Source organism: Apodemus sylvaticus, chromosome 21 (assembly GCF_947179515.1).
Source record: "Apodemus sylvaticus chromosome 21, mApoSyl1.1, whole genome shotgun sequence".
Lineage (NCBI taxonomy): Eukaryota > Metazoa > Chordata > Mammalia > Rodentia > Muridae > Apodemus > Apodemus sylvaticus.
In genome coordinates this window covers 24878608-24900520 of record NC_067492.1, presented here as the reverse complement: position 1 = coordinate 24900520, position 21913 = coordinate 24878608, and the positions used below count along the sequence as shown (strand labels likewise).

Sequence of the window (21913 nt, the reverse complement as noted above, 5' to 3'; positions counted from 1 at the left end):
TAGGGGAGACAAGCAGTTGGACACTATGGTTTTACTAATTCTTCTTCACCTCAGAAAAGGTTCTGCGTTTGACACTGTGTGGTCCATAAGCAGTCTTGATTTTCTGTGCCTAAGTGCATACACAGGTCTCAGTGAGATCCTCCTTCTGCTCTGTGTGTGTGTGTGTGTGTGTGTGTGTGTGTGAGAGAGAGAGAGAGAGAGAGAGAGAGAGAGAGAGAGAGAGAGAGAGAGATTTCCACCAGCTCCCACTTCCAGCCACGTCCTGCTCACAAAACAACACTCTCTGACACTGCAGAAGTTGACATACCTGATGAGCTGCCACAAGAGAAGTAAAAACCCCAAACTGGCCTGGTGAACCTTCTGTTGCTGCCCTACCTGATCCAACCCACATGAATCAGCATATTGGGCGCCATGTTTGTGGATGATGCCAGGGTCACAAAAGAGAAATTTTCAACATCTTTCTGAGTCCAAATTCTCATCCTGTCTCCTGTGACTTGCTGCCTACAAACAATGCCTTATATCTTCTAAGAAAAACTATGAAATCCTTTATGATCAGGTGAAATGTCCTTCTGGCTGTAAGCTAAAAGGCCATACCCTAGAACGGGAGCCAATGGTGGAACTCAAATTAGGTGAACACATTTCTTTTTTTGGTTTTTGGTTTTTCAAGACAGGGTTTCTCTGTATAGCCCTGACTGTCCTGGTACTCACTCTATAGACCAGGCAGGCCTCGAATTGGGAAATCTGCCTGCCTCTGCCTCCTAAGTACAGGGATTAAAGGCATGTGCCACCACCACCAGGCTATGAAGGAAGATCTTGAAAACAGGAGCCACTGGTGGAATTCAAATTACGTGAACACATTTTTTTCTTTTCTGCTTTCATTTTAGTTTAGTGTTTGAGACAGAATATTGTCTATAGTCCAGACTGGCCTGCTATCTCAGCTTCTTGGGTTCTGGGTTTACAGGTGTATCACAAAGCATCCGGCTAATACATCTGCTCTAGGTAATCCTCGGCATCCCCCATTAGGCTCCGACAAGTTGATGTTCCCAACTATGTTGCAGAAGAGGGTGAGATGGGAGAGGGGATAGGATTCAACTCCACCCTTCTTACTGCTGTCAGTGATTCTAAGCACAGGAATCCAAACAAAGAATGTTCCAAACAGTAGCCACAAGTGAGTCAGGCAGATCTTCCTGCATGGAGAACCCTGGTGACCTTCCAGAGTCTGGTGACCTACAGCAGGGGTCACAGGTGAGGCAAGTTCAGTATACTGGGCAGGCTTAGGAAGAGGTTAATGAAGTTTACAGTATCAGATTGGAGAGGCCAGGAGGAGGTATGGGTGGGGACATCAACTGCAGCACACACTCTCTGGGCAGAAAGCCATTCTGGCTCAGCTTCTGATAAGGGGGTGAAAGTTGCTGACAGGCTCAGAGCACACATGCCATTTGCATTGAAATCCAACCTGCCTTTGCCCCAGCTTGTGTGCATGGTGAAGTGAACCCAGGGACTGCTAAGGTCAACTGAGGCATGGTGGGTGCACCAGGAACTTCTGTTTACCCTAATAACTTTGTATAGTAACCTGTTGAAGGATGCCAGTCTGTTCTATACTAGGGCTTGGCACATACAGAGATAGTTGACAGCATGAATATATTATAATATTATTATTATCCAAAAGTCCAGTAGCAGCTACAGCTACAAATGCACTAAGGGTAAAGATCCATTTGATCCTTTATTCTCTGACTTGCAAGTCCAGCATAACTCAGATCCCCTCACTCTGGGCTGCCTCCTCAGCATGAGAGACCTGCTCTGGGATCCTTTGCTTGGTAGAGGGCTACTCTGTGTCTTTGGTTGTGTATTTCAGTCTGTGTACTTTGACCGGGGCATGTGGAGACAGTTATCTCTTTCCACAATGCCGGTTCTTGGGGTTGAACTCTAGCCACCAGTTTGGAGGCAGAGTTCCTTACTTGCAACGTCATTTCACAGGCCCTGGTGAGGGAATTTGGAGAAGCACATTTATAACAAGTTCTTCTGACAAGCTCTGTGAGTTACTCTCTCTCTGTGGCCTCAGCCTCTGAGTCAGCAGAACTCACCAGTTTTAACAAGGTTCCCTATAAGACCCTTAAGAGTCTCACCATGCATGAGGAGAGGGAGAATCAAGAGCACATAGGCTACAGCATTAAACCAGTTAGGAGGAAGTTGTTCTAGCAGTATGATGGGCTTGTCGGTCAAAGTCTGTTTCCTGTGAGTCATTGATAGGAAACAGAATATTGGGACTTTTCTCAGACAAGAATTTGGAGCCCACGTGGAGTAGGTGGAGAGTTTGCCGGGACAGGGCAAAGTCACAGAACATGAACTCACTAGGCAGAGACCACAAGAGCCAGAAGGCAACAGAGAGGTCAAGGCACCTCCACCATTCATGCTTCAAGTTTAGCCCCTGTAGAAGGCACAGCAGGACTCCTAAGGTCCTTCTAGGATACCAGCAATCCTCTCTGCAAACCCAGAGTCACTGTGTTCACAGTCCTCTCAGTAACAAGCCCAGAGCAAGTGTTGGTCTGGACAGGAGGCTATGGAAAGTCACAATGGGAAATGCCAGGCAGGCTCCTCTGATAGATGAATGCTGAGGATATCACAGGAGGAGAACTGGGTGCAGCTCTGAGAATATGACATGGAGAAAATGAGCATGCCCAGCACCCTGAAAACCACTCCCTGCTTTCTGGACTTTGTTTCCGGGGTCCCCCATCCACTACAATCATGATTTTACATCCACATCCTCTTCCTTGTAATAACACAGCTGTTTCACTGAAATTCACTGCTACTTGGAGCCAGCCCTGGTGAGAGGTGTTTCTTCTTTTTGGTTCTTCTTCAGGCAGCAGAGGGGGTAAAGGGCATCTGTGGGGGCCATTCCTATTCAAACCACTGTACCATGCTTGTACTGTTTGTCGTCCCAGCCCTTCATTGCAGATGTTCTCTCTACTCTTAATTATGATTTGACCAGGCAATTCGTGAGCTGGTGCTGAGGGAAAGCCTATTGCTTCAATCTCTAGCCCAAGGAACGACCTCCTTTATTTTCTGCACATCTTAGTGCTTCTTTTCAAGGCTGAAATCTGGCATCACATCTAATGGAAATGTATCTGCCATTTATAGAGCATCACTCAAAGGATGTTTATTGATGATTTTCTAAGATAAAATGTGAACTTTTGAGAAAGGTCTGGTTCAGTTTCCTTGAAAAAGACAGCCATAGATGAAGCCAATCTTTTTTTTTAATATTTTTATTGAATGTATTCTTCATTTACATTTGAAATGCTAAATCCTTTCCAGGTTTCCTCCTTCCCTGAAAACCCACAACCCGTCCTCCCACTCTGTGCCTGCAAGTGTTTGCCCCCCTATCCGTCCCTCTCCCACCTAACCCCCCCCTTGATTTGCCTTTATTTGGGGCATTTATTGAGCCCTCACAAGACCAAGGACCTCTCCTACCACTGATGCCCCACAAGGCATTCTTCTGCCACACTTTTGGCTGGAACAATGTGTACCCCTTGGTTGATGGCTTAGTCCCTGGGAATCCTTGGGCATCTGTGTGACCAACTTAGTTGTTAAAAGAAACCATTCTTAATAGGGATGAATGGCCTATAATTCATACAGAACCAGAGGCCACAGAAGTATGGCTGGTCTCAGCAGAGTGATCAAAGAGGACACCAATCATTTGGTTGTAGGTTCACTGGGAAAAATAAGGCAGAGGTTGGTGAAGCATGTTGCAAAATTCTTGCCCTCAGAATGCCATTCAGGAGGTCACTAGTACTGGCAAGTCAGTGGAGAGGCATACCCTGCAAGTAAATTTCCATTCTGGACAAAGGTACTCTCCCCATACAAATTCTATGAATAACATATTGAGGAAAGTTCCAGGTGAGCAAAAGGTATAGAGTTGGCTAAAAGAGAGGTGTTTTGGGGGTTATTGGAAAAGTTGCATTAATACCTGCCATTGAACCATTTATAAATGTGTACCAGAAATGAGTCATGGACTTATTACCTACAGAAGAAGCATAATTGGGAACAGCCCAACATCTCTGGAATCCATATCAAAAATTAGTCCCATTGCAAATATCACTTGTCACTTCTTTGGCTAGAGCAACAAAGTCCAGTGGACAAGCAGTTGCCTAGGCAGAATCCCACCAGGCCATGTGTAAGACAGTATGAGCCATTAAAGGCTACTTCTAGAGTGGAATTAACTGGAAAATGGTTTCCTCCCATCAGCAGGTTATTGCTGTACATTATAGGGAATCTGGAATCCCAACTCACAGGGAGTAGAATTGGTGGGTTTCTCACTGCTGCCCATAAAAGGGAGTAGTGCATCTCTGTGAGTTGACTATTCTAATTGCACATCTGAGCAAGAATAGGTATAGGGTCCTGCCCCTTTCCCTTCAGGGAACATTCTCTGGGGTTGGTTTATGAAGGCCTTGAGGGTCCCCCAAGTCACTTGAGTGAGGGCTGATTGAGGGTGTCCTCTCCTCCAGTGTGTGTTCCCTGTTGGTCTGTAGTATAGAGAGTGCTGCTCTGTAGGTGCAGTAGTCCCTCTTCCCCATCAGACTCCCTTAGAGAGAGGATCTGAAATTCGATCCTCAGAGATTCCATCTGTTCTCTCTAGGTCTTTGGCAGTACAGGGCTTGATGGATCAACCAGGAACCTGGATGAGGTTTTCAGCTACTTTTGGGGAAAAAAACCAAGCAAACCCTCATCCTATGATTGTCTGTGAGGCTGATCCTCCTAGATGTTGGTTAGGGAATCCTTCCAGTAAGCAAAGGGTAGAGGGGTGATGCAGGGCAACATGGTACCCCAATGCTTATAGGCAAGAAGCAGGCTTTATTTATCAAAGTTTTTAAAGTAAGGATAAATAAGGCATGTGTTAACTTGTCTTGAGGCTTTAGCCCTTGGGTTCCCTGTATCCCCTTCTTTAATTGTTATTTGAGGGATGAGTAGGCTGGTTCTACCATGCCTTTTCCATTGGGATTGTGAAGTATTACCAGAGGAGTGACCTATTCCCCGTTCTTTGTGCAGGCCAATTGTTTTTATAGCAAAGGGTTCACCCACTGTAACTACCATTTTCATGGATGCAATGACCATTTTTGTATTTTCCTTGGGTTTCCTGGGATGGCAGAAGTAATCAAACCCCAGGATAACATCAATAATACAGAAACAAACAGAAAATACCAAAAAAGATCAATAAAAAGAGAGATGGTTATTTTTTAAAAAATCAGGAAGTTTGACAAACCCTTTTCCAAAAATTTAAAAGTTTGAGAGAGACGATTCAAATTAACAAAACTAGAAAGGAAAAGCTGGACATTAACAACAAATGCTGAGGAAATCCAGAGAATCCTAAGAACATACTTTAAAAACCTGCACTCCACCAAATTGGAAAAGCTAAAAGAAAAAGATAATTTTCCCAGGACATACCACTTACCACAGTTAAATCAAATAAGATAAGCAATTCAAACAGATATATAACCCCTAGTGAAATAGAAGCGGCCTTTAAAAGCCTCCCAACCAAAAGAAACACAAGGGCAGATGGTTTTAGTGGAGAATTCTACAAAAATTTCACATAAGAATTAGTGTTAATGCTCCTCAAGTTATTCCACAAAATAGAAACAAAAGGAACCTTGTCCAACTCATTTTATGAAACCACAGTTACTCTGGTACTCAAACCATCATTTTCCTCATTAACACAGGTATAAAAATAATCCAATCCTTGCAATCTGAACCCAAGAACATATCAAAAGATCATGATCAAATAGACTATCTCAGAGATGCAGGGATGGCTCAACACAAATAAATTGATAAATGCAATGTACCATTCAAGCAAACTGAAAATAACACATGGTCATCTCTTTAGATGCAGAAAAGGCATTTGGGATACTCTTGGTAAAATTTCTGAAGAGATTACAGATGCATCTCAACATAATAAAGGTGGTTTAGAGCGAGGCTATAGGCAACACCAACGTAAATGGGGAGAAAGCTAAAATGATTTCACCAAAATTAGGAACAAGACAAATTTGTCTACTCTCTTCATGCTTATTCAATATAGTACTTGAATTGTAAACTAGATCAGTAAGACGACTGAAAGAGATCAAGGGGATACAGACTGGAAAGGAAGAAGTCAAAGCACCTGTATTTTCAGATAATGTGATAGTATGCATAGTGACCTTAAAAGTTCCACCAGGAAACTTCTAGAGTTGATATACACTTTCAGCAATGTAGCTAGATACAAAATTAGCTCACAAAAATCAATCACTCTCCTATATACAAAGACAAGTGACTGATAAAGAAATCAGGGAAAAGCTTTCATAATAGCTGAAAATAATTTACAATATCTGAGGTAACTCAAGATAAAAACTTCAAGTCACTGAAGAGAGAAATTGAAGAACATATAAGAAGATATAAAGATCTCCCCTGCTCATGAATTGTTAAGATTAGTGTAGTAAAAAATCCTGTAAAATGTATTCTAGGTTTCCACCTGCCCTTTCTGCTGCTGCAGACTCTTGCCAGGTCTGCCACAGTGACGGCACCAACTCCTGATACACCCTAGAGAACCAACTGCACTCAGGGCATTTGTAGTGCAGAGAGCTGGTCTCCCAGGAGTGTCTACAACATACTTGTGTGCACAGAGAGAACAGGAATCCCAGGAGTACAGATACACAGGATTGCAGGACAGATAAGCCATAGTCAGAGACAGTAAACAACAGAGATAACCAGATGGCAAAAGGCAAAAAGAAGAACATTACCAACAGAAACCAAGGCAACATGACACCATCTGAACCCAGTTCTCCCACAACAGCAAATCCTGAATACCCCAACACACTGGAAGAGCAAGTGCAGGGTTTAAAATCACATCTCATGATACTGATAGAGGACTTTAAGAAGGGCATACATAACTCCCTTAAAGAAAAACAGGAAAACATGTGACAACAGGAAGAAGCCCTTAAAGAGGAAATACAAAAATCCCTTAAAGAATTTCAGAAAAGCACAAACAAACAAACAAGTGAAGAAACTGAACAAAACCATCCAGGATCTAAAAATGGAAGTAGAAAAAATACAGAAATCACAAAGGGAGACAACGCTGGAGATAGAAAATCTTGGAAAGAAATCAGGAATCATAAATGCAAGAATCAATTAACAGAATACAAGAGATAGAAGAAAGATACCATAGAAACCATTGGCTCAACAGTCAAAGAAAATGCAAAATGCAAAAAGCATGTAACCCCAAACATCCAGGAAATCCAGGATACAATAAGAAGACCAAACCTAAGGATTATAGGTATAGAAGAGAGCAAAGATTTGCAACTTAAAGGGCCAGTAAATATCTTCAGCAAAATTATAGAAGAAAACTTCCCTAGCCTAAAGAAAGAGATTCCCATGAACATACAAGAAGTCTACAGAACTCCAAACAGACTGCACCAGAACAGAAATTCTTCCCATCACATAATAATCAAAACACCAAATGCACTAAACAAATAAAGAATATTAAAAGCAGTAAGGGGAAAAGGTCAAATAACATAAAGGCAAGCCTATTAGAATTACAACAGACTTCTCATCAGAAACTATGAAAGCTAGAAGATCTCTGGCAGATATCATACAGACCCTAAGAGAACATAAATGTCAGTCCAGGCTACTATACCCATCAAAACACTCAATTACCATAGACAGAGAAAATAAGACATTCCATGACAAAATCAAATTTGCACAATATCTTTGCACAAACCCATCTCTACAAAGGATAATGAGTGGAAAATACCAACACAAGGGAGGGTGTGTGAAACTACACCCTAGAAGAAGCAGTAATCTTCTTTCAACAAACCCAAATGAAGACAGCCACACAAACAGAATTCCACCTTTAACAATGAAAATAACAGGAAGTAACAATCATTTTTCCTTAATAGCTCAACATCAGTGGACTCAATTCCTCAATAAAAAGACATAGACTAACAGACTGGATATGTAAACAGGACCCAACATTTTACTGCATACAAGAAACCCACCTCAGTGACAAAGGCAGTCGCTACCTCAGAGTCAAAGGTTGAAAAAGAACTTTTCAAGCAAATGGTGCCAAGAAACAAGCTGAAGTGGTCATTCTTTTTTTTTTTTAATTTTATTCGATATATTTTTAATTTACATTTCAAATGATTTCCCCTTTTCTGTTTCCCCACTCCCCGAAAGTCACATAAGCCCCCTTCCCTCCCTCTGTTCTCCCACCCATCCCTTCCCACTTCCCTGTTCTGGTTTTGTCTTATACTGCTACACTGGGTCTTTCCAGAACTAGGGGCCTAGAGTGGTCATTCTTATATTGGATAAAATTGACTTTCAACCAAAAGTACTTGAAAATGATAAGGAAGGATACTTCATACTGGTCAATGGAAAAATCTACCAAGATGAACTCTCAATTATGAACATCTATGCTCCAAATGCAAGGGCACCCACATTCATGAAAGAAACTTTACTAAAGTTCAAAGCACACATTGTTCCCCACACAAATAATAGTGGGAGACCTCAACACCCCACTCTCAGCAATGGAAAAATCATAGAAACAGAAACTAAATAGAGACACAGTGAAACTAATTGAAGTTATGGACCAAATGGATCTAACTTAGATTTATAGAACATTTCATCCTAAAGCAAAAGAATACACCTTCTTCTCAGCACCTCATGGTACCTTCTTCAAAACTGACCACATAATTGGTCACAAAACAGGCCTCAACAGATACAGGAATATTGAAATGATTCCACACACCCTATCAGATCTCCATGGCCTAAGGGTGGTCTTAAGTTCAGACAAAAACAATGGAAGACACATACATATGGACGTTGAACAATGCTCTACTAGATGATAGCTTGGTCAAGGAAGAAATAATGAAAGAAATGAAAGACTTTTTAGAATTTAATGAAAATGAGGACACATCATACCCAAATTTATGGGACACAATGAAAGCAGTGCAAAGAGGAAAACTCATAGCTCTAAGTGCCTCCAAAATGAAAATGGAGAGAGCTTACACTAGCAGCTTGACAACACACCTGAAACTCTAGAACAAAAAGAAGCAAATGCACCCAAGAGGAGTAGATGGCAGGAAGTAAACTCAGGGCCAAAATCAACCAAAGAGAAACAAAAAGAACTATACAAAGAATCAACAAAACCAGGATCTGGTTCTTTGAGAAAAACCAACAAGATAGATAAACCCTCAGACAAAGTAACCAGAGGGCACAGAGGAACTACCCAAATTAATAAAATCAGAAATGAAAAGGGAAACATAACAACAGCAACTGTGGAAATTCAAAAAATCATCAGATCCTACTAATAGAGCTTATACTCAACAAAATTGGAAAATCTGGATGGAATGGACAATTTTCTAGACACATACCAGGTGCCAAAATTAAAACAGGAACAGAAAAACCATCTAAATAGTCCCATAAGTCCTGAGGAAATAGAAGCAGTTGTTAATAGTTTCTCTCCCCCTCCTCCCCTCCCCAAAGTCCAATACCAGATGGGTTAGTGCGGAATTCTATCAGGTCTTCAAAGAAGAGCTAATACAGACACTCTTCAAACTATTCCACAAAATATAAACACAAGGAACACTACCCAATTCATTCTATGAAGCCACAATAACACATTTACCTAAACTAAACAAAGACCAAACATGGAAAGAGAACTTAAGACCAATTTCCCTTATGAACATTGATGCAAAAATACTCAACAAAATACTGGCCAAACGAATCCAAGAATGCATCAAAACAATAATTTACCATGATCTAGTAAGCTTCCTCCCAGGGATTCAGGAATGGTTTAATATATGGAAATACATCAATGTGATCCCCTACATAAACAAACTCAAGGGAAAAAAAACCACTTGGTCATTTCATTAGATGCTAAAAAAACTTTTGACAAAATTCAGCATCCCTTCATGATAAAAGTTTCAGAGAGATTCGGAATTCAAGACCCATACCTAAACACAGTGAAAGCAATATACAGCTAACCGGTAGCCAACATCAAAGTAAATGGAGGGAAACTTGAAGCAATCCCACTACCTTTGCTACCTCAGTCTGTACCTTTGGTACTCTGGTATTCAGTTAAATGAATTTCATGTATGCAGATCATGTTATATGACAGCAAACTCTATCCAGTGGTTTATATCATTAGCAAAAACACTTATGCATGATTTCCCAGTTTGTTTCTTATCATTGTGTTGAAGATCCTTGTAAAAAGCTCTATGCAGAGGAACAGGCTTATTTCAGTTCACAGTTTATAATCTATCTTGAGGGGAAGTACATACTAAGACATGTACCTTGAGGCCAGAACTGAATAAGGGGCCAAGGAGCAACACGCTTACTGGCTTGTTACCCATGGTTTCCTCAGCTTTATTATACAACCCAGAATACCTGTCCATGTGTGGTACTGCCCACAGTAAGGGCTCTTCTGCAGTAGTCATTTCTCAGGAAAATGCCAAGACTTCCCTATGGACCAGTTTGATAGAGGCAATATTCTTAGCTAACGCTCCTCTTCCCCAGATGATTCTGGCATGAGTTCATAAAAAGGAAATCTAACAAGAACACATGAATTGAGGGAAAGGGTCATCTGGTAAAAGGATTTGCTCTACAAGTGCGATGTCCCAACTTCAAGTTCTCTGAACCCATACAAACTTGGTGGTTTTAATATGTTTCAGAAATTCCAGTGTTCCTATGGAGATACAGGAAATGAGAGAAGAATCTCTGGAAGATCATAGGCCAGCTAAACTTGTGTAGACAAATGTGAATAAGAGATATGACGACATATGACAGCTGAGATTATTCGAGATTATTCTCTGACCTTTACAGACAAAATGTGCCTCACCATACATATTGTCACCCATGAGTAACACATAAATACGTAAACACACACACACACACACACACACACACCAAAACAATTCACAGGTAGAAAGTCCTTTCCTAGGTATCAACTCTGAGAAACAGACAATGTGACAAATTCTACTTACTCCTTTCAAATACAACAAACACTAAGATTTGGTATTTAAGGGTAATGACATCTAATAGATCAAAGAAATTCTGCTCCCTGCTGGGAGGGATGAGCTAACCATTGTTAGTTCCATTTACAGACAGTAGCCAACTTATCAGGTTGTGAAGCCAAGGACTCAGAAGCCGTGATGAACTGTTTGTGAGAAAAGAGTAAACAGGAGATCCTGGCTATTAACCAGGTTGGGAGAATTGTGTGTCTTGGAGGAACTGATGAACAGGGTTTGGGATTATCATCAATTACTACTCAAATATGCAAACTCATCTCCATGATTTTGTATCCTTTTAGTACAGTGTGCAAAAAGAACAAGAGAATCTAATTTTGATGTACAGTTTCTCTTAGCGTGTGCATAGCATACTAAGATGAGATAGGATATAGGGATTGCTGTGAATATTCATGGACATTAGAATATTTCAGCACTGACTGTCAATGTTGTATAGTATAGGTATAGATGATCCCTGGTGTGGTGGATGGGAAGTTTCTACCCAAACATCCTCAGGAGCTGTTGGCCTCTAAGGATTTTCACCCTGTCCCCAGCATCATTGGTGTCACCACAGATGAATGTGACTGGGGAGTCCCCACGGTGAGACCTAGTTCTAAGTCCCTGAGAACACAAACTCAAATGGTGTGTGGTGGGAACTCAGAGTTACTTTGATATAGTTCCAAACCATTCAATATTTAAGACTTCTGCCCAGATCATGGGCCTTTATCATATCATAGAGAACATAACTAGAGAGACCCTGCCAGCTGTTCTGAAGAGCACAGCAGCACAGATGGTGAGAGAAACTTCGTCTCCTGTCTTTATAAGAGAGGGTTCCTGTATACCTAGATGTCTTTGCCTCTGTCTCTGTCTGTCTCTCTGTCTCTGTCTCTGTCTCTGTCTCTGTCTCTCTCTCTCTCTCTCTCTCTCTCTCTCTCTCTCTCTCTCTCTCTCTCTGTGTGTGTGTGTGTGTGTGTGTCTTTCTGTGCTGTGTCATCTCAAAGCTTCTAAATTTACCCATAAACCCTGTTTTATCCCTGGTCATATTCCTTACTTAGAGGCTGCTATCTGTCTGTCATCATTCTTCTTGATTCCTCCTAGTATAGAGGCTGCCTCAAGAATGTAGTGACCTGATAATGGAAGAGTACATGGGGGACACTGAGGACTAGGAGACACTGCAAGCACAGTTCAAAGCGATGCTGGCAGTCTTCATGTCTGTGATCTCTGCTCTCCAACTGGCATATTTCCAGCGAGAGTACATCTGTGACAAGAGCAAGAACAGGGAGTGCTCACAGTTGTGGGACTCTGGTGAGCTCTGCAGTGTCCAGGCCGGACTCATCTTGGTCGGGTCTCTGATCGAAGGCAGCTTTCCTCCATTAAATCTTTATGTCTAATGTAAAGGCTGGCATCCTCTCCAGGTCTAGAAGAGGAAATATTAGTTACCCTCAAGGCCTTGTCAATCACTCAGCATGGAATGCCAGGGTCCCTGTTTAACCAAGGTTTCCCATACCCAATGCTGCAGTCTGAAGCTCACCACTCAACTATGATTCCAGATAACTGTAGAGCAAGGTTTCTTTTCACCAAAGGTTAAGCAGATATGCTCTATTTGAGAAATCCATGATGTCAACATGTGTCCTCACCTCCAGGTTCCCAGGCTCCTGTCTACTTCTATGAGTTCCAGTATCTGCCTAGCTTCGTCAAGCATGTCAGGCCGTTCTATCCCAAGGCAGACCATGGTGATGACCTTGTCTTTATCTTTGGCTCCTATCTCTGTGGCATGAAATGTGAATCTTTCATGTTTTGCTAGAGCTTAAGGAAGTATCAGACGATTTCCCAAGTGGTTATTGAGCTCTTTGTCCGATTGGGGAAACTGAGAGTCTGTGAGGGGACAGAAACAAGTGTTCACCATATCTGAGCTGTAGTAAAAAAAAAATAAAATAAAAAAAAAATAAAAAACCCAAGTTCTACCTGAAATTTACTAGGGTTAGAATATGAACCTTGCCTAGTTTAGCTTACACTAGAAGTAATGAGAGCACTCTGATGTAGAAATGAATGGCGAGAAACTGCAAGTAGTGCTTTGGGTGAATCCTAGATTCTGAGTGGGAAGAAAGGGGGTATAAAGCAGGCCTAGGGTTCACCATCGGGCTGTGGTTGCTGTTGGTAGCATGAATAGGCACCTGCAAGAGGAGGCTAGGACTTGGACTCTTTTTCTTCTATCTGCAGTTGACCTCACTGAGGAGGAGGAGCTGCTGAAGAGGAGGGTGGTGAAGTACTGGGCCAGCTTTGCAAGAACTGGGTGAGAACACATCCCTTCCTCAACCTCCTTATTTTTGAGTCTCCTTTTAGAGTCCCAATGTTCCATTAATATGCATGTGTCCTTAATTACATGATAGTCTTCAACTCAGGGCACACTCAGGCAAATACCTTCTAGATTTCACTTACTATTCATCCCAAAGACAGGGTGGGGAAGTCAAACTATTGTGGTACTGTTCTTTAGATTTTACATCAAAGAAGGAGACACAAAACTAGCCTGCTCCCCTTGCTTCACCCAGAGTAGACACTGGTGGTGACACTTGTAATTATATAAGTACACCAGGCCATCCGTCCCTTGAGGATCTTGGTCTGCTTATCCACAGTCCTGACCAAGGAAGGGGATCAGGCTTTCAGTCAGAGAGACCTTCACTCTACCCTGCTGCCTGGCATATCCACAGGAACCCTAACAGCAAGGGTCTACCCTACTGGCCTGTGTTGGACCAAGATGACAGTATCTGCAGCTAAACACACAGCCTGCTGTGGGCCAAGCCCTGAAGGCCAGAGGGGTGAAGTTCTGGACCAAGACTCTGCCCCAGAAGATCCAGGAGCTAAAGGGTTCTCAGGACAAGCATGCAGAGCTGTAGCGTCCTGTGTAAGAAAGGTGTGTGTGGTTGAAAGAAATGGTCTAATTCTAAGTTTTCAAAGTCCACTTATCTATATTAATGTGTTGCAACAAGTATATAACCATTTTTAACTTCAGAATTTGCCCTTTCAGACATGTATGAAAACCACTCAGTGTGTTTTTCCTTATCATTCTGGGCAAACATTCATTAAAGTCAATAAAATCTCTCAAAACAATGTGGATGTGTGAGCCCCAAAGTACCCCCACATTCTATAACACTTCATTGAGACAAGGTTTCTCTTTCTTTCTTTTTTCCTTCCTTCTTTCCTTCCTTCATTCTTTCCTTCCTTCCTTCCATTACCTTCCTCCCATCTTCCTCTTTTCTTAAGTTCCAGATCCTCTTCACATGAAGTGGAGGATTCAGGGACTATGCACTGCAGCACCTGACTGCAATCAAATCCTGTACCTTCTCTCGGCAAGTTCACGTTTTCTCATATATATATAATTACCATTAGAAAATCTACTTTCTGTAAGTCTTTTTCCCTTCAGAAATATGTTCCTAAAACATCATTGGATATAAATAGGAATTAGTATCTGTGTCCTCAGATATGTGGGGCTGAAATAGGAGAATTATATAAATCTGAGACAAGATAACAAGACCCACATCTCTGAAACAAACACAATGTCATAACCTCAGTATCTTATTAAAAGTTACAAATATACAGCTTAAAGATTGAGAAATTCAGGTTCAAGATGCACACAGATTTGCTGTGTGGTAAGAAACAGTTCTGTGGGAAATCACTGTCAAGGATTACTGCTTGTGCCCTCTCCTGTTAGAATGTGTAAACAAGGCCATTACAAGGATAATATTATGTCCTTGCTGACTTGAACTGTTGGCAGGAAAGACCTTCTTCTCAGTGAGACTGACCACTTAGGATGCTTCCATTCTATAATAGAAAAAGGAAGAGAAGACACAAAGAAAGAGGAAGTGGGGGAGAAGGAGAAACAGTGTCTTGAAAAAATTACAAAACAATCTAAATTTTTGATTTAACTTAGTGGGTTATTAAAGAAGATACTTAAAAAAGTAAAAGAAGAAAAACAGAAAGAAGAGGAAAAGGAGGAATCGGAGGAGAAACAGCGAGAGGAGGTGAAAACAGCAGCCTACGTACAGATTCTGTAAAGATCTTCACCAACCCTACATCTGACAGAGGCTCACTATCCAAAATATATAAAGAACTCGAGAGGTTAAACACCAACAACCCAAATAACCCAATATTAAAAAGGGGTACAGAGCTGAACAGAGAATTCTCAATAGAGGAATCCCTAATGGCTGAGAGACACTTGAAATGTTCAATATCTTTAGTCATCAGGGAAATGCAAATTAAAATGACTCTGAGATTCCCCCTTATATTGATCAAAATGGGTAAGATAAAAATCTCAAGGGACAGCACATGCTGGTGAGGATGTGGAGTAGGAGGAGTTCTCCTCTACCACTGATAGGAGTGCAAATTCATATGACCACTCTGGAAATCAATTTGGCTTTTTTCTCAGAAAATTGGGATAGTGCTGCCTCAAGACCCAGCTATACCACTCCTGGGTATACCCTAAAGATGCTCCACCATCCCACAGGGACACTTGCTCGACTCTGTTCAGCAGCTTTATTTGTAATAGCTTCAAACTAGAAGGAACCCAGATGTCCCTCACATGAAGAATGGATAAAGAAAATGAGGTTCATTACACAATGGAATACTCTCAGTTATTAAAAACAAGGACATCATGAATTTTTCAGGCAAATTGGTGCAACAAGAAAATATCATTCTGGGCTGGAGAGATGGCTCAGCAGTTCAGAGCACTGACTGCTCTTCTGAAGGTCCTGAGTTCATAACACAGCAACCACATGGTGGCTCCCAACTATCGGTAAAGAGATCTGACTCCCTCTTCTGGAGTGTCTGAAGATAGCTACAGTGTACTTACATATAACAAATAAATAAATCTTTTTTTTTTTGATAATGCAATACACATTTTTTATTGATATATGTTTTTATTTACATTTCAAATGATTTCCCCTTTTCTGGGTCCCCACTCCCACCAAGTCCCATAAGCCCTCTTCCCTCCCCCTGTTCCTCCATCCACCCCTTCCCACTTCCCTGTTCTGGAATTCCCCTATACTCTTGCACTGAGTCTTTCCAGAACCAGGGGCCACTCCTCCATTCTTTTTGGACATCATTTAATTTGTGGATTATGTCCTGGGTATTCAAAGTTTCTAGGCTAATATCCACTTATCAGTGAGTGCATACCTTGATTGATCTTTTGAGACTGGGTTACCTCACTTAGTATGATGTTCTCCAGCTCCATCCATTTGTCTAAGAATTTCATGAATTCATTGTTTCTAATGGCTGAATAGTACTCCATTGTGCAAATATACGACATTTTTTGTATCCATTCCTCCGTTGAAGGACACCTAGGTTCTTTCCAGCTTCTGGCTACTACAAATAGGGCTGCTATGAACATAGTGGAGCATGTGTCCTTATTGCATGCTGAAGAATCCTCTGGATATATGCCCAGAAGTGGTATAACAGGGTCCTCAGGAAGTGTCATGCCGAGTTTTCTGAGGAACCACCAGACTGATTTCCAAGGTGGTTAGATGCTGAAAAAGCATTTGACAAAATTCAGCATCCTTTCATGCTAAAAGTCTTGGAAAGGACAGGAATTCAAGGCCCATATCTAAACATAGTAAAAGCAATATACAGCAAACTGGTAGCCAACATCAAACTAAATGGAGAGAAACTTGAAGCAATCCCACTAAAATCAGGGACTAGACAAGGCTGCCTCCTCTCTCCATATCTTTTCAATATAGTTCTTGAAGTTCTAGCTAGAGCAATTAGACAACATAAGGAAGTCAAAGGGATACAAATTGGAAAGGAAGAAGTCAGACTATCACTATTTGCAGATGATATGATCGTATACTTTAGTGACCCTAAAAACTCTACTAGAAAACTCCTACAGCTGATAAACAACTTCAGCAAAGTGGCTGGCTACAAAATCAACGCAAGCAAATCAGTAGCCTTTATATATTCAAAGGATAAGCAGACTGAGAAAGAAATTAGGGAAATGACTCCCTTCACAATAGCTACAAACAGCATAAAGTATCTTGGGGTGACTCTAACCAAACAAGTGAAAGACCTATATGACAAGAACTTCAGATCTCTGAAGAAGGAAATCGAAGAAGATCTCAGAAAATGGAAAAACCTTCCATGCTCGTGGATTGGCAGGATTAATATAGTTAAAATGGCGATCTTGCCAAAGGCAATCTACAGATTCAGTGCTATCCCCATAAAAATCCCATCCCAGTTCTTCATAGAGCTAGAAAGAGCAATTCTCAAATTCATCTGGAATAACAAAAAACCCAGGATAGCTAAAACTATTCTCAACAGTAAAAGAACTTCAGGGGGATTCAGTATCCCAGACTTTAAACTTTACTGCAGAGCAATAGTGATAAAAACTGCATGGTATTGGTACAATATCAGGCAAGCGGATCAATGGAATAGGATTGAAGACCCAGAAATGAACCAACAAACCTATGGTCACTTGATCTTCGACAAAGGAGCTGAAAGCATCCAGTAGAAAAAAGATAGTCTTTTCAACAAATGGTGCTGGTTCAATTGGAGGTAAGCATGCAGAAGAATGCGAATTGACCCATTCTTATCTCCTTGTACCAAGCTCAACTCCAAATGGATCAAGGACCTCCACGTAAAACCTGACACACTGAAACTAATCGAAAAATAAATCTTTAAAAAAAAAGAAAAAAGAAAGAAAATATCATTCTGAGTGAGGTAATCCATACCTAAAAGTACGCGCATGATATGAACTCATTTGTAAGTGGATATTAACCAGAATATACAGGATAACCATGCTACATTCCATTGAACCTAAGAAGCCAAAATAGCTAGAAGGGCCAAAGGAGATGCTCAGATTTTTCTCAGAAAATGAAATAAAACATGGACGGATGGAGGGACCTGGGTGGGAAAGGGAAGGGGGAGAGGAGCCAGGCTGAAGGGTGATCAGGTGTAGGGAGATCAGGGGAGAAAGAATCGAACCTGGTGGCAGGTGGCATCTCTAGGAAATGCCAGAGACCTGGGAGGGGAGGAGGCCCCAGGGAGCGTATGGGGGTGATTCTAGCTGAGACTCCTACCAGTGAGGGATATGGCATCAGAAGTAACCACTTCCTGTTGCCAGGTAAGACTCCCAGTGGAGGAAGAAGCACAACAACCCATCCACAAAACCTTCCAAAACTTTCCTGCTTTCGATGTGCAGGGACAAAGATGGAGTGGAGATGGAGAGAATGTCCAACCAGTGACTTTCCCTTATTGAGACCCAGCCTATGGGCAAGAAAGAACCAATCCCTGACACTATTAATGATACTGTGCTATGCTAACATCGTAGCATAACTGTCCTCTGAGAGGTTTAACACAGACAGTGGAAGCTGATGCAGAGACCCACAACCAAACATTAGATGGAGCTTGGGGAGTCTCACAGAAGAGAGGTACACATGATTCCAGCCAAAAATGTGTACAGAGGAACGCCTTGTTGGACATCAGTGGGAGGAATGGTCCTTGGTTAGGTAAAGGCTCAATAGAGGTCCCAACAAAAGGAAATCAGGGGAAGGAGGTGGCAGTGGGTTGGGTGGGGGAGCATATACTTAGAGACAGGGGCTGGGAAGAGGGGTTGGGGGTCTTTGGGGATGGGGGAATCAGGAAAGGTTTTTCCATTGTCAATGTAAGACAATATTCAATAAAAACAAAACAAAACAAAAAAACAAAATTAGGTTCTCTTGTTCCTTTTGCCCATTGTACTAAAAGGACATGAAACCATGGAGACGAGTTAGCACATTTGAGTAGTAAGTGATTGATGGAACACACCCTGTTCATCAGGTCCTCCAAGACACACAATTTTCCCAACCTGCTTAATAGCCAGGATCTCTTCTTTATTCTTTGCTCGCAGGCAGTGCACCAGGGCTTCTGAGTCCTTGGCTTCACAACCAGACAGGTTGACTACTGTCTGTAAATGGAACAGACAATGGTTAGCTCATCCCTCCCAGCAGGGAGTATAGGTTTTTTGATTCTAGTAGATGTCATTACCCCTAAATACCACATTCTAGTATTTGTTGTTTATGAAAGGGATGAGTAGAATTGTTCACATTTTATGTTGCTCAGAGGTGACAGCTAGGAAAGGACATTCTACCTGCATATTATTTTGATGTTGCTTTTGGGATATGTGGGTGAAAATAGGTATGAAAAAAACATTTTGTTTGTAAAGGCTAGAGAACTAATAAGCTGTTACATGTTACCCTATTCTTTGTTCTAATTTGTATACACTAGCTTAGCTGGCCTATGACCTTCCAAGGAGTCTGCTATCTTTGGTTTCTTTACATCCACAGGAACACTGGGTTTTCTGACACATCCTGCCACCACCAAATTTGTATGAGTTCAGAGGATTTGGACTTGGGACCTCATGCTTGCACAGCAAAAATTTTTACCAGCTGACCCTTTTCCTCAATCATTTATTATTGTTAGATTTCCTTTTTATCAAATGAACACAAGCCAAGACAATCTGGAAAGAGGAGCTTCATCTGAGACTATTGCCTCTATCAGGTTGGCCCATAGGCAAGTCTGGGCATTTTCCAGAGAAATGACTGATGGAGAAGAGCCCATCTTACTGTGGGCAGTGTCACCCATGGGCAGGTGTTCTGCTTTGCATAATAAATATAGCTAAGAACACCATGGGTAACAAGCCAGTAAGCATGTTGCTCCTTGGCTTCTGATTCAATTCTGGCCTCCAGGTACATGCCTGAGTGCACACTTCCCATCAAGACAGATTATAAAATGTGAGATGAAATAAAACTGTTCCTCTTCAAGGAGCTTGTGACAATGGTTTTCATCACAACGATAAGAAACAAATGAGGAAGCAATGAACAAGTGTTTTTGCTAATGACAGAAGCCACTGGATAGAGGTTTGCTGTCATATAACTTGCTCAGCATACATAAAATCCATTTGACTGAATACCAGAGCACCAGAGGCAAAGACTGAGGTAGCTGGTCTTCTTGTGGGAAATTACCTTGTAGACCACTTCAGACATGTCAGAGATGAGGTCAGGCAACAGGGCCACTCCACTCTGCATAATGGCCCCATGAAAGAGTCCTTTGGACATGGGGGACACAACATGGGAAGACACACTTGTACCTCCTGCTGAGCCACCAAATATAGTGACCCTGACATGGTTGCCTCCAAAGCAAGCAATATTTTTCTGCACCCAGTGAAGGGCAGCCGCTTGGTCCAGGTATCCCCAGTTGCCTGTGGCATGCTGGTCTCCAGTGCTGTGAAGGAGCAGGAAGAACAATGCATGGCTGCCATGTGCTACTTGGTCTCCATTACCCATCCCAGTCCCAGGTTTACCTGAAGAAGCCAAGGATACCCAAGTGATACTGGATGGCGACAATTACTATTTCCTCAGTGGCTGCCAGTGTGGATCCATCAAGCATGGAAGCCAATCCTACAACCAGCCCACCACCGTGGATCCAGACCATCACGTGGAGACAGCAACTCAGATGCCAGGAAGCCCACGTACTGCCCAAGGTTATCTCGACTGCCTACTACATTATCAAATGTTTTGCTCTGTGCTCCAGCCTGCAATGGTTTTTGACAGGGACCCTAGGAGAGAAGGGCAGGGAAATAGAGACAGGAGACACCAAGAATGAGGCCAAGACTGACTTGGTTCAAGGCCCCTTTAAGTGTGGCTTGTGTAGATAATCAGTCCCTAGGAGGACTTCTCTAGCTGCACTTGACTCCCAGCCACAGTGCAGGGTAACTTAGTTTTTGCTGTGCAAATTGAGACTGCCTTTTAAAAGAATTAAACTAAATTAAACGGTGTATAGCCAGCAAATAAAGTTTTAACCATTTTTTAAATTGTGGAATGCAGAACAACAATCATTCAAACAACAAAACAAAAACAAACACAAATTGACACACATGGACAGACTGGTACACCAAGGACAGACAATAGACAGAGAGGAAAGAGAAATTGATGTCCCAAAGAGATCCAGATAGCCTAACCAGAACTAAGGATATCTCCTGCTTTCCTTTCGTCCCCAGGAGACACCTGAAATAGCTTATAACCATTTTCCTTCTTTTGATACAACATCCCAGACACAGAACAGCTGCTTTTCTGAAACTCTCTCTCTCTCTCTCTCTCTCTCTCTCTCTCTCTCTCTCTCTCTCGTTCAAGATCTAACTCTTTATCTCCTTCTTCTTCTGGGAATTCTGTCAGAGAAGGGAGAGGAGGCACAGTGGCAGCCATTGAAAGTTGCTCCCCAGCGCCCTGTTTTTCTAAGCTCTCCAATTTCTTCTCAACACGTATAAGTTTTTTATTTATATACTTACCATTTCTACTTCTGAGAGCCATGCACAGTATAAACATATTTGAGCTAAGGATTTTTCTAGCATCTGTTTTTTGTTTTGTTTTGTTTTTTTAGTCTTTTTGTTTTATATAAAAATAAAACTTTTGTGAAGATCTCATTTTTTAAAAAATATTTTTATTTTCTATATTCTTTGTTTACATTCCAAATGATTTCCCCTTTCCCAGATCTCCCCTCCCCATATGTCCCATAAACCTTCTTCTTTCCACCCATTCTCCAATCACTTCCCTCCTTTTTCTCTGTCCTTAAATATCATCCTAAGTGAGGTAACCCAATCACAAAAGAATACACATGGAATGCAATCTCTGATAAGTGGATATTAATTAGCCCAGAAGCTCTGAATACCCAAGGCACAAATCGCATAACAAATGACTCCCATGAAGATCTCATTTTTAACCCTTATTCTTCACACCTTGAGGACCTTTTTGAGACAATAAAGAAAAGCGTCCTGATTAATTAATGCCTGTCCCATAATGTGTTGTCTGACTTACTCCAGATCTCCCACAGACAGGCAATTCTGTGGTGACCAACTGATCCTAGATCTC

At 41.7% G+C, this 21913-nt stretch overlaps 1 protein-coding gene and 1 pseudogene across 1 annotated transcript; one reads left to right on the top strand and one right to left on the bottom strand.

Annotated features, from left to right (window-relative positions):
- The first annotated feature begins 1191 nt into the window (after positions 1 to 1191).
- On the top strand, positions 1192 to 13918 carry LOC127672104 (pyrethroid hydrolase Ces2a-like; annotated as a pseudogene).
- A 4859-nt stretch (positions 13919 to 18777) lies between these two features.
- LOC127672103 (pyrethroid hydrolase Ces2a-like) lies at positions 18778 to 20480 on the bottom strand. Its single transcript, XM_052167306.1, has 3 exons — positions 20350 to 20480; positions 20012 to 20270; positions 18778 to 18954 (listed from the first exon to the last, which is right to left on the bottom strand). Exons 1-3 carry the CDS (start codon positions 20478 to 20480, stop codon positions 18778 to 18780), a joined length of 567 nt encoding a protein of 188 aa, XP_052023266.1.
- Between the last annotated feature and the right edge of the window lie 1433 nt (positions 20481 to 21913).